General features: G+C 43.5%; 1 protein-coding gene across 50 annotated transcripts in view; it reads right to left on the bottom strand.

Moving 5' to 3' along the window:
* Positions 1 to 12,655, bottom strand: part of NRXN1 (neurexin 1) — a 977,330-nt gene that overhangs the window by 57,321 nt on the left and 907,354 nt on the right. The window contains exon 1 of one of the 50 annotated variants that reach the window (XM_083432474.1): positions 4,528 to 4,735. The exons of 48 other annotated variants lie outside the window; for them this stretch is intronic. In XM_083432474.1, coding sequence (XP_083288600.1) covers positions 4,528 to 4,560 — 33 coding nt within the window. In that variant the 5' untranslated portion in view covers positions 4,561 to 4,735. Of the gene's footprint in view, positions 1 to 4,527; positions 4,736 to 12,655 lie in introns of those variants that run through there. One more of the 50 variants, XM_083432472.1, reaches the window with a different exon arrangement.

The following is a 12,655-nucleotide window of genomic DNA, read 5'->3' as shown; positions in this document are numbered from 1 at the left end:
AGACTGGCCACACCCTTTGCAGTCAAAAGGACTAGAAACTTAGGATGTTGGACGTCACATCCCAGCACCAAATTTCACACTTGTACAATGAAGTCCCACAGCAGATGGCATCACTCCCTTTGATCTCATGCGACGGACCAATAAGGGACCAATATGGGCTATAAATATCTCAGAGCTAAACTACACATTACAATGCAGTCACATTTTAGCATGCCTGTTTCTTGCCTTCCCTTTAAAACAATAAAAAAATAAAAACCAAAAGTCAAGGGAGGGTCATGATCTGGATCAGGAATGTGGGAGTGGGGCATTCATCCCTCTTCACTGTGGTCCTGATGACAATCATCTCTCTGGAAGCAGCTATTTGCTCCAGGAGCGAAGCCATGAGCTATGCTGTGCAGGGCCACCCAAGATGGACAGGTCATAGTCGAGAGTTTAGACTAAATGTGATCCACCTGGAGAAGGAACTGGCAAACCACTCCAGTATTTTGCCAAGAAAACTCCATGGACATAAAAAAAGTAGAAGCTTTGAGAAGAAAGTGAGAGTTTCCAAGGCCTGCTCTGGTTCATGGGGCAACGGAGAGTCGAAGACGACTAAGACGACTAAACAACAACAACAAAGTAGATCATGACTGCTTCTGTGGAACAGTGTTGGCAGTGGAGGGTTGAACCCAGTAGCTGTGGCCCCGATCCTGATCCTCCCCAATTGCTACTTGGAGCAAATAGATACCTTAAATGTGATTCCTCATTAAAATAAGGCTTTCTTGGACTCTTACTCATCTGGAGATGAGCTACCTCACATCTTTTAAATTGTAACTGAGCACTCAAGCGTACAGTGGTGCCCCGCAAGACGAATGCCTTGCAAGACGGAAAACCCGCAAGACAAAAGGGTTTTCCGTCTGCAGAGGTGCTTCGCAAGACGAATTTCCCTATGGGCTTTCTTCGCAAGACGAAAATTGACGAAAATTTTCAGGGGTTTTTTTCGCTCCAAAACCCCTTTTTCTGAATCGCTAAGCTGCTAAAAGCATTTTAGCAGCAAAACCGCTAATCCCCCAAGCCTTAAAAAGCCGTTTTTAGCCCTTAAAATGTCAATAGCGCTAATAGCGCTACTCCGTCAATGGACTTGCTTCGCAAGACGAAAAAACCGCAAGACGAAAAGACTCGCGGAACAGATTCTTTTCGTCTTGCGAGGCACCACTGTACACCTAAGAACAAAAAAGAGTACAGGTGGCAAAGAAGTGCATTCATTTATTATTATTATTATTATTATTATTATTATTATTATTATTATTATTATTATTTATTAAATTTGTATACCGCACTTCATCCGTAGATCTCAGGACGGTTCACAACATAAAAATGCAAGATAAAATCAAAACATACATAATAAAAACAAAAACAAAGCAGTAACTTTCCCTCCCCTCCCCCTCCCACATTTTAAAGGTTTCAGTTGTTAATCAGCCCAAGGCCTGGTTGAACAGGAACATTTCTGCCTGACGCCAAAAGGCGTACAATAAAGGTGCCAGCTGAATCTCCATTTAGATACCTGAATAACTCAAATCCCACTTTTCTTTATCAAAACAAACCCAAAGAGACCTATGGCACAAAGCCAATAAAAACATGAAACCTTTTTAATAATAATAATAATAATAATAATAATAATAATACAAAATGAAAAGCAGCAAAGACAATTGAATTAAAAGACACTGACGGTTGAAGAACAGATGCACCCCTGTTAAATACTGAAGTCACAAGGAACAGCACCATGCCAACGGAAGGCTTTCTGGAAAAAAACAAAATTCCTTGCCAAGCGTCTTAACTAATATACAAGGCAAGGGCCCAGCGGGCATCTCTGAGGAGAGCATCCCACAGAGTGTTGCCGGATCACTGATCGGCTACAGTTCTCTGTTGCGCAGCCTGGCAGCAAACCTAGATTTGGCGCTGCGTAACGTGTGAAGGCCAGATTTGTTGAGAGCTGTCCTGTGCCCACTTTCTTGAGAGTAAGCCACCCTGAATTCAAGGGGGGATTACTTCTGAGTGGAATGGACTGGCAATCAATAAAACTGGCCCACTGTTGGCGGTATGCTTAAAAGCTTCTGACACATCCGAGAGAACATCTGAGCAGTGTACACCGCCCCAGATGTAAATATATAAATATATAAAATTTTAAAATAGGTTGCGCGGAGGGGGGAGGAGAAGGGATCAGAGTGGTGCCCCCTTAAACCTTTCGCTTCTCCTACACAAAAAGGGTTGCCACTTGATTTGGGTGACTGTACAAAAACAGGCCCAGAGAATTCACGTAAGCTCCCACCCATCTTGGGAGATAACAATTAAGAGAGTGTACAAGCTGAACTGGAAGCCATCTGGGTGTCTTCTGCTGCCATCGCACTTGCAAATGTGGGGAGAATTTTGTACCGTTCTTCAGAGTGCCCTGCCAATTAACTGCATGTTACACCAGCAAGGATTGTGGGGAAGGAAGGCAATTCGATTTCCATGGAACCTCAACCCCTTAGCCTCTTCTGGCAAAGGCTGTTAGCCATGCCAAATTATCTGTGGTCCCCAAGAGATGAGTGTGAACATCTGTTGGGAAGACTGAGCTGGAAATGCTAAAATTCGTGGTTTAGCCCTCTCAGGCTGCAACCCAGTAGAGGCTGAGGTTTTCCAAGGTAAGAGCCATTTCATTCAACCTCGTCTAGCATTTATCTCTGCTGATAATCGCTAGAACCCACCCCTTGAATCAGATTTGTTAACAGACCCTATATAATACAACAGCAACAGTAATAACAGAAATGTTGATAATGTTTCGCAGTTTCCACAGCACACCATGCCCTGTCCTCCAAAAAACCCCGACCCCATCATGACTGCCCTCGGAAAACACAACCTCACAATTAACTGATCCGAGACAGGAAACACCTCTGCTTTCTGACTGCTCAAGTCACAAAGATGAACAGAGCTCAGATGCAATTCCAGAAAGAAAAAAACACTTTGTACAAACTTTAATATCTAAAGTAAACTCTCCCTCCGACCCAGAAAAATAGAAAGAAATCAAAACAAACGAATAAAAATCAAACAACACAAATCTGCCAGCATGCTGGCAGATTAACAACTGCTGATAAATGAATCTGGGCAAACACAGAATAATACTTGCTAATGGAGTGTATTGTTATTCTGGTGTTTTTTTTTGGGGGGGGGGTAGGGTAATTATAAATCCCTCTGCCCTGAACTCTAATAACAAGAGATTTAAAAAGAAAACCTGCCAATTACTCTCTTTATGTTAAGCCTTTGTTCCGCTCCCCTTCCCTCCCAATAAATCTATTGTTTTACACCCTGTTGTATGCCTGTCTCCTTGGCTAATGGGACTCCCATCACTCCTGTGGTAACACACAAGATGTAGATAGTGTGAAGACCCTTTCACTCTTGTTGTTGTGAATAAGGACTGTGAAGGGGTGTCTCTATTTCTACAGGGGGTCCACACACACGTACGTTCACACACAAATACGATTTATGCACACAACTGATGCCTGTATTTCACACACACACACACACACACACACACACACACACACAATAAAATCATAGAAATGAATAATCCTGAAAAAAATGGAAAGACTTTAAATTAGATGCCTTGGAGATTTGTTACTGACATTTCCATGTTAGAAACAAACAGAGAGTTACTCAAATACAGGAAAAAAAACACATTTGTTGTTATGAACATGCAAATCCCACTAACCTTTAATATATATATATTTATATATCAGCATTAGTTTTTTTGTTTTTTTTTTAAAAAAGAAATAATGCTCTTTGGCATTATGTTCCATGAAATATTAAATAGTCAAACACGGTCATTTTTCCGTACGCAGAAAAACAAGGCATGCACACAGATTCAGATACATCCGTGCTCTGCTAACAGTGGTAAAGAAACAGAAGCAAACACACACACACACATGCAAAATTGTGCCCCAAAGCATGCATACTCAGGGTTTAAGCATCTGTTTTTTTTTAGCCAAAATAATTACTAGGTCATTAAAAACAAAGCCACCTAGCAATTATTGAAAGCATCTGTTCTTCATGCTCGCGTTGGCTTCCTCGCTTTTTCCTTTCCAAACAAGCAAAAATTAAGAGAGACACACACACACGCGTGAACACAAACACACACACAAGCTGTGGCTTAGAAAAGCAGCAGTTAAAGAGAACAGAATGCACCAGGGTTTAAAGTGCTAGTTTCTTGAGCGTAAAAGAAGATCCTGAAATTTAAAAAGCCAGATCGCATGCAGAAATTTGAGCTCCGTATCTTAACGGCATGCAATCTCCAAGAAGACAATTTCTAATTTAAATAAAAACATTTTTTTTTTTTTTGGTAAAAAGAAAAAAGAAGAAAAAGTAATTGGTGCAAATGCTTGCCCCCCTCCTCCTCCTCCTTTATTATCATCATAATCATTTTTTTTTTTGTTTTTTCGACTAAGTCTCTTAAACCCTGCATGCTGCAGTGCTTAGCCTCTGGTCTGCATCGGCCGTGAGAGAAGAAGCTACCTGAGAGGATTCACAGTGCCATCTCATATCCATGTCTGCCTGGCTACCCTGCGTGCTTATAGCTTTTTTCTTAATTCTTAATGGAAATCCTAGGAAATTTAGTCCATCCTCTGAAATCAATACTGGTGACAGGAGAGCTTCCTGACTCAGTGGGAGATCGAGATGATAAATTGCCTGCGCATCAGCCCGGCCTATCAGTGCTCCGCACACAGATGGAAGACGAGAGGGTGGGGGGGTAGAAACAGAGCTCTGCTGGTCACATGGGCGCAGGGAAGCCAATGGCTGGACTTCTGCTGCAAGAGAGGATGCTGCAGTTTCTCCTGCGGATGAGGAGTGCTGTGCCTCACCATTGGGTACCACTCTAAAGGCAGCCTGTTTCCCCTCCTACCCGCCTCTCCGGCTTGCAGATGCGAGGAATACATTACGTGCTCGTATATTATACAATCACCTCCGCTCAGTTTCAGGTTTTCTGCAACTCCAACTGAATGTAATTAAGCCAGAAACTAAGAAGAAGACACGTTGGGAGCGATGGAGGAGAGAAATGAACCCCACCGCCGTAAATCCTACTTAAACTATTTTGATCTATTTCCCTTTGGCTGATTACTGTGTTTTTGCTTCCCATTAATTTGCAAGCTTAAACAGTGCAATTAGCACGCAGCCCTCAATCCAGGGCTGCCTCAGAAAACACACACACACACACACACACACACACACAAAACCTTCTGACTGTAATTATCATTTTTATGCCCCGGCTAATGAATGGCATTTTGCCTGTGTTATGTTTTATAATGAATGTTTTCTGCACGATGATTCCATGATGACAATTAGGCGATATTGAGAGATGTGTTATGGAGATGCCACGGTGCCATTGAGAGCGGCACGTTTTTTTAAGAGAGGCAAACCCGTCTGTGAGAGGCAGGCGTTTGCTTCTCTAAGGTAACAAAAGGGGGAGAAGCTCCTGCGATTCCTTCAGCGCTTCTTGGGCATAAGTAGGTCAGCAGACAAGACAGAACGGAATGATCTATTCAGCTTCAGAGTCCTGGATAAATTTAGGGAATCAGCTCATCAGATAAACAACGGGTGGCATACATTAGCCCTACTCAGAGTAAATCCACTGAAGTGAATGGGTCTACTCTGAGTATAACCAATGTTGGCTATTACCAGATTAATAAAGCTTTTGCATGACATGGAGTGCATGCAGGAGGACTCAACAAACCAAGAGATCTGGGGATTCAGGTAACAGATCCTGCCACATTCACGATTGGCTGCCTTAGCAGAACGAGCTGTTCCTTTTGGCATTTGAAAGATATAATTATTTACTGTTAACACTGCCCTCACTGCGAAAGTTACAATAATTCATCCACAAAGGAGTAAGGAAACATCTGGGATGCCATATGGGAAACCTTTTCCCCCCAAAGCACATCTGCTATCACTCATCAGTCAGATATAAGCAGATATATTGCATGGTTCTTCAAGGTAAATTATGTTACAGGATCAGCTTTGATCAAGTTAAAGACAAAAAGGAAGAAGCGACAGAAAAACAAGAACCCCCAAAATGCCTCCAAAATGCACACAAACAAGACACAAGCAATCAAACAAAAGCCACAAAAGAATTTGAGCTGGTTAATAATAATAATAATAATCCACTTTTATGTCCTAATCTGGATATCCTGCTACCCATATGAAAATCCAATACATGTCCAATAGATCTGCTTGCAAATCCCATTAACACACATTATGCCATGTCAAAAATATTGGCGTTCCTGTTATGTTTCAACCAGGCTGCGCCAAGCCCCTGGGGTTCTCTCAATATTTTCACCTTTACATCAAGTTGTAATTTTGTGACATGTTAACCCTTCCGCTCCAAACCAACTGTAGCCTGATGGCAAAATCATACTTCAATCTTTCACAGCAAGGCATTTCCACAGTTGCAAGCCGAACATGTGCACAACCTATCTGTTTAAATAACCCAAAGAATACAAAACCCATGATGCAGTGTGACCATTAGCAAAGCATGCATGTACAAAAAAAGCATGAGAGCCTTTCATCAAAATCCATAAAAGACACAGACACGTTTACTTGGAGATCATTCTTAGTCATTGCAGGCAACTGGAGGAATGGCTGTTTACATACCCCAGATACCTAATTTCTAACTACAGATGCAAGGAAGGTGTAGAAGGAACAAAAACAAACTAACAACACCACCTTCAATAACCAATAGCCAAAAACTGTACATTGGGGAGAGGCTATAAGCACACACATAACACACATACCTGAACTCAGCTGAAATTGATTCACACATGTATGTTTATCATCGTGTGATTGCAACATTCTCTTATCATTTGCATGTGCAAATGGTCCATCATGCATAGAATACCACAGAAATAGCATTCACAGCATATGTTTAAATAAGGCACAGGTCACACTTGCAGCATACATTTAGAGTGATATTATACCACTTTCATTTTCATGGCTCCCCCCCCCCCCAAAGAATAAGGGGAACTGAAGTTTATTAAGGGTGCTGATTGCCGTTCAGAAATCTCTATTTCCCTCTGAGAGCTACAGTTCCCAGAATTCCCTGAGAAGAGAGATTGATTGTCAAACCACTTTGGGAATTGCAGTTCAGCACTCTTAACTGTTTCTGTTTGTTACTGTGTTGTGTATTTTTGTGTTTATACTGTAAACTGCCCCATCATCCTTGGATGTACAGTACAGAAATTGAATAGATAATAATAAAATAATTATAACAAACTACAATTCCCAAAATTCTCTGGGAGACATCAAATGATACACTGCTTGCAAATCAATTGTGAATTCTGAAGTACGACTGTGTTTTAGTTTGTGTATCATTTTGGGAATTGTGAATTAGGTAGATTCATCTCTAAACGAATCAAGTTTCTCACCCTCCTCAATCTGCCTCCCTCATTATGAACATTCAGGAGGAATTTAAAAATATTCCTGTTTGCCCAGGCACTTGATGGACGAAAGAGACTGTTCCTGGCAATTATTACATGTGAGGCTATGCCATTGTTTTCCAGAGATTTTAGACAAGATTAATATTTCCCAGTGCTTTCCCTCATTTTATTTTTAATCGTGCTGGCTTTCCGTTTGGACCCTCGGCTCCTTTGGGAACACACAGGAACACTGGATTTTGTCTTACACTGAATCAGACCATTGGTGCCTCTGACTCAATGCTGTCTACACTGGCTGGCAGGAGCTGGCAGCCTGTCTACACTGGCTGGCAGGAATTCCCAGCCCTACCTCAAACTGCCAGGAATTGAACGTGGGATCTTCTGAATCCACAGAAGATACCGGTACTTTACCCCTCAGCTACGACCCTATAATATTGGAACATGTTTGCTACGGCTACACTACGAACCCAGGAATCTGTCTTGTACAAAATCAGACCATTGATCCATTAAGTTCAGTATTGTCAACTCTGACTGACACCAGCTCTCCAGGATTTCAGGGAATAGCTGCAGATGCTGGGGACTCAACGCTGGAGATTTTTCTAGCAAAGTATGTTCTTAATTTTATAATTTTTTAATGACAAATAAGGGCTAGCAATTTATACACTGAGAGGCACCCGTGGAAGAACTGTGAGCATGTTGCCTTTGGCCCAACACCTAATAGGGGATAGGCCGTTATACTTTGTGCAAGTTTCTCTCTCTCTCTCTCTCTCTCTCTCTCTCTCTTTTTTTGCTAAGAACCAATGAGTCATGACAGCTCCAAGGGTTAATGTTATCAAGTCCTCCTCTCCAGCTCCCTGAGGGCCTTTTGAGAATCACTCAAAACTACTTAGGATAATGAATGTCTACAGTAAGGAAGAAGACAAGTGATCTTCAGCACAGGAAAGACAAAATTAACTTAGCAATTATTCTAACAAAAGCTCAGAGAGCCCAAGCTCATTTTGAACTCAATTCCCACCATCCTCTCTGTCGGTTCCATTCTGGGGTAAAAATGTCAGATACTTCATCTCTTATTTAGTAATGCCTTTAACTTGCTTCATTCTCTTTTGAGCCTCAATATATATATAGCCACACACACACACACACACACACACACAACATCTTGACCACAGAATCCTAGAATTATAGAGTTGGAAGGGACCCTCAGGGTCATCTAGTCCAACCCTGTGCAATGAAGCATCCAACCATTCCCTGTTTAGGGAAGTTTTTAATGTTTGATGTTTTATTGTGTTTTTAGTATTCTGCTGGGAGCCGCCCAGAGTGGCTGGGGAAACCCAGCCAGATGGGCAGGGTATAAATAATAAAATTATTATTATTACGCACAGTACATGGGCTTTCTGCCATGGCTAAGGGCCAGATGACTTCCTGAGCTCTTGAGAAGTGATAGATTAGAAATTGCATCTACTAATTATTAACTGTCCCATCCAATAACACTGATCTTAAAGAATGCTCCCAGTGCATTTCAGAGCACAATTCAAAGTGTTGGTGCCGACCTTTAAAGCCCTAAACAGCTTTGGCCATATATACCTGAAGGAGCATCTCCACCAGCATCATTCAACCCAGACACTGAGGTCCAGCTCCAAGGGCCTTCTGTGAAAAGTGAGGTTACAGGGAAGCAGGCGGAGGGCCTTCTCGGTAGTGGCGCCCACCCTGTGGAACGCCCTCCCTTCGGATGTCAAGGAAATAAACAACTATCTGACCTATAGAAGACATCTGAAGGCAGCCCTGTTTTGGGAAGTTTCAAATGTTTGACCTTTTTGTTGTGTTTTTAATATTCTGTTGGGAGCAGCCCAGAGTGCCTGGGGCAACCCAGTCAGATAAGCAGCAGCTCTAAACAGAATGATGATGATGATGATGTACTGTGTGCCACAGACTTCTGCTTGCCCAATGGAATGTGGCTTCCATCTCTGCTCTGCTCAAAAATATCTGCTCGGAGAGGAGAGGGGTTGGGGAAAAAAAACCCAGAACAGATTTAGGGGGCATATTAAAAAAAGGTAAAGGTTTCTGACAGTTAAGTCCAGTCACAGACGACTCTGGGGTTGTGGCGCTCATCTCACTTTACAGGCTGAGGAAGCCAGTGTTTGTCCACAGACAGTTTTTCCGGGTCATGTGGCCAGCATGACTAAGCCGCTTCTGGCACAACGGAACACCAAAACCAGAGCAGTGCACGGACCGCCGTTTACCTTCCTGCCAGAGCGGTACCTATTTATCTACTCGCACTGGTGTGCTTTTGAACTGCTAGGTTGGAAGGAGCTGGGACAGAGCAACGGGAGCTCTGTTGCAGGGATTCAAACCTCCAACCTTTCAATTGGCAAGTCCAAGAGGCTCAGTAGTTTAGACCACAGCGGCACCTGCATCCCTAGGGGGCACATTGGGGGTGGGGGGAAATTAAGAGGAAGGGAAGGTTCATTGTACAAGTAGACTGCTGTGTACGGCCAGGGTGACTTTCTTGGATACATTCCTAAATTAATAAATATGGTCTTGTGAGTAAGACATGGTAATATATATTTTTCTTTGAATAATTCCTTTTGGGGAGTGAAGGGGTCCACAAATGTATCCCTTACATAACCGCCTGTGTGTCTCTGATGAATTGGTTTGCATCGACTTCGAAAATAATAAAAAAAAAGATTGTGCCTCTCAAGAATAAACATGTATGATTCACTGAGCGCAAGAATAATAACACCACCAGATTAAAGAATTGTATTTTTCCATTTTGCCACTTCTGTTAAATGGGAAGTTCTTCAGCTCATAGCTTTCATAAAACTCAGTCGCTGGCTTCTGAGGAGCACTTCATTTTGCGCATGGTTACAGCTGAAGACTGTGTGCCTACACTTGTGTACATTGTGCAGGGTGAATTTTTACACAGAGGAGAATGTTGTGGGTGGAGAAGGAGAATATTGTGGATGCAGAGTATCTTGACTTTGGTAAGGCTTTTGACAACGCCCCCCATGATAAGCTGGTAAAATGTGGGCTGGATGATATTCCTGTTAGGTGGATTTGTAGCTGGCTGAACCCAGAGAGTACATACTAATGGGTCTTTACCATCCTGGATAAAAGGGAAAAGTGGGGTGCCACATGGTTTTGTCCTAGGCCCGTTGTTGTTCAATGTCTTTATAAACAACTTGGATGAAGGAATTGAGGGGATGCTCATCAAATTTGCAGATGACACTAAACCAAGAGGGGTAAGTCCAGTGGCGTAGCGTGGGTTGTCAGCACTCGGGGCAAGTAATTTGCACACCCCCCCACTGCACTGTCCCTCCCCCAGATAGTCCCTCGCTCTCTCTCCGCACCAAACCGCACGCCTGGCACCCTCCCCTCCACAGTGGGTGGTGACCCAGCGGCTCGGATCGGATTCGCACAGCCAGCATTGCAGTGAGAGAGAGTGAGTGAGCCAGGTAGGGGCAGAGAGCTGCGAGTGCGAGCGCCCCCCCCCCCGATGTTGCGCCCGGTGTGGTCGGCCCCCCCTGCACCCCGCACGCTACACCACTGGGTAAGTCAAGGCCGCTGAAAGCAGAATTGGGGTAGAGTATGACCTTAACGGCTCGGAGAACTGGGCCCAAACTAACAAAATGACTTTCAAAGGGACAAATGTCAGATTCTGCACTTAGCAGGAAGAACCAGCTGCACAGCTTGGCTTGACAGCGGTACATGTGAAAAGGTGGTGGACCCTTCTTCCTTGGAAGTTATTAAATAGAGGTTGAACAGCCGTCTGTCTGGGATTCTTTAGCTGCAATTCCCGAATTGCAGGGGGCTGGAATAATCCACCCTGATCAACAAAGGCTGGCGACTTCTGATCTAAAATGTGAGTAGTGTTAGACTAAAGTTTACCATCTTGCTTTAAGTCCCCACCCCAAAGGCTCCAATTTAGAGATCTCTATTTCAGGAAGGGACGCGGGTGGTGCTGTGGGTTAAACCACAGAGCCTAGGACTTGCCTATCAGAAGGTCAGCAGTTCGAATCCTTACGACGGGGTGAGCTCCTGTTGCTCGGTCCCTGCTCCTGCCAACCTAGCAGTTCGAAAGCACATCAAAGTGCAAGTAGATAAATAGGTACTGCTCGGGAGGGAAGGTAAACAGCGTTTCCGTGCGCTGCTCTGGTTTGCCAGAAGCAGCTTAGTCATGCTGGCCACATGACCTGGAAGCTCTATGCCAGCTCCCTCAGCCAATAAAGTGAGATGAGCGCCGCAACCCCAGAGTCGGTCACGACTGGATCTAATGGTCAGGGGTCCCTTTACCTTTACCTATTTCAGGAAGACAGAGTTCGGAAACCTTTCTCAGTCTGAAGGCTACACACCTTTTCCAGTGCCAAATGCCATTAAAGGATGGAGCCATTGGCAAAAATTGGTGAAGTATTTATTGCAGAAGTTACATTTATATTAAGTACAATAGGCTAGTTTCTACACACACACACACACACACACACACACAGACTTCTTTCCTCAATCAGACAAGGAAGAGGTGCTATCAGGGTTCAAGGGCAATATCTCTCCTGGCAAAAATGCTTGGAGTGCATAGAGGAGCCAGTGAGGGGGTGTGGCCTGTGGAGAGGGGGAGTGGCCTATGGAGATTTTCCAAGGGCCAGATAGAACATACTGGAGGGCCACATTCAGCCTTCACAGCTTTTCCACGTCTTCGGTAAAAGTCTGCAGCAAAAATTTTTTGGGGAAAAAGTTGCCATGAACTGTTGAGGAGGCACCTGCATAATAACTTTACAAGACTCTTCCTGAAACAAAAGAGAATACTTTCCCATTGGTATAATTAGCCAGGCTCTTTTTCGCAGTGACCGCCTTCTCGTTTTCAGCAGTGCAGATTCCATTTGCAAAGGTTGCCTACCTATAACTAAAACAATAACGTCGCCTCCGCAGTTCCGCACACTAGGAAATACATTATTTACTGATGAATTCGGAAGTTATGAAAACGTAATTAGAGGGGCCCACCTAGGCCGCTGGGTGACTCCCTCCTGAAATTATTGAGATGATTTAAAGAAAGAAATAGAGCAAAACAAGCTGAGTGGGATCCTGTGCCATAGCCCTTGTTTTTGCAAAACTCCGAGATGGATTTCTGCAATATATTGTTGCTTTCAGCTGAAGGGCTCTCCTGAAATTCAGGAACTATAGTGCTCATTTCACACTCCTCTGAGGATTCCGTTTTAAGTGACTAT

Source organism: Podarcis tiliguerta, assembly GCF_965153285.1.
Source record: "Podarcis tiliguerta genome assembly, chromosome: 3".
NCBI lineage: Eukaryota > Metazoa > Chordata > Lepidosauria > Squamata > Lacertidae > Podarcis > Podarcis tiliguerta.
The sequence above is the reverse complement of the archived record's forward strand: the minus strand, read 5'-3'. Positions and strand labels throughout refer to the sequence as shown.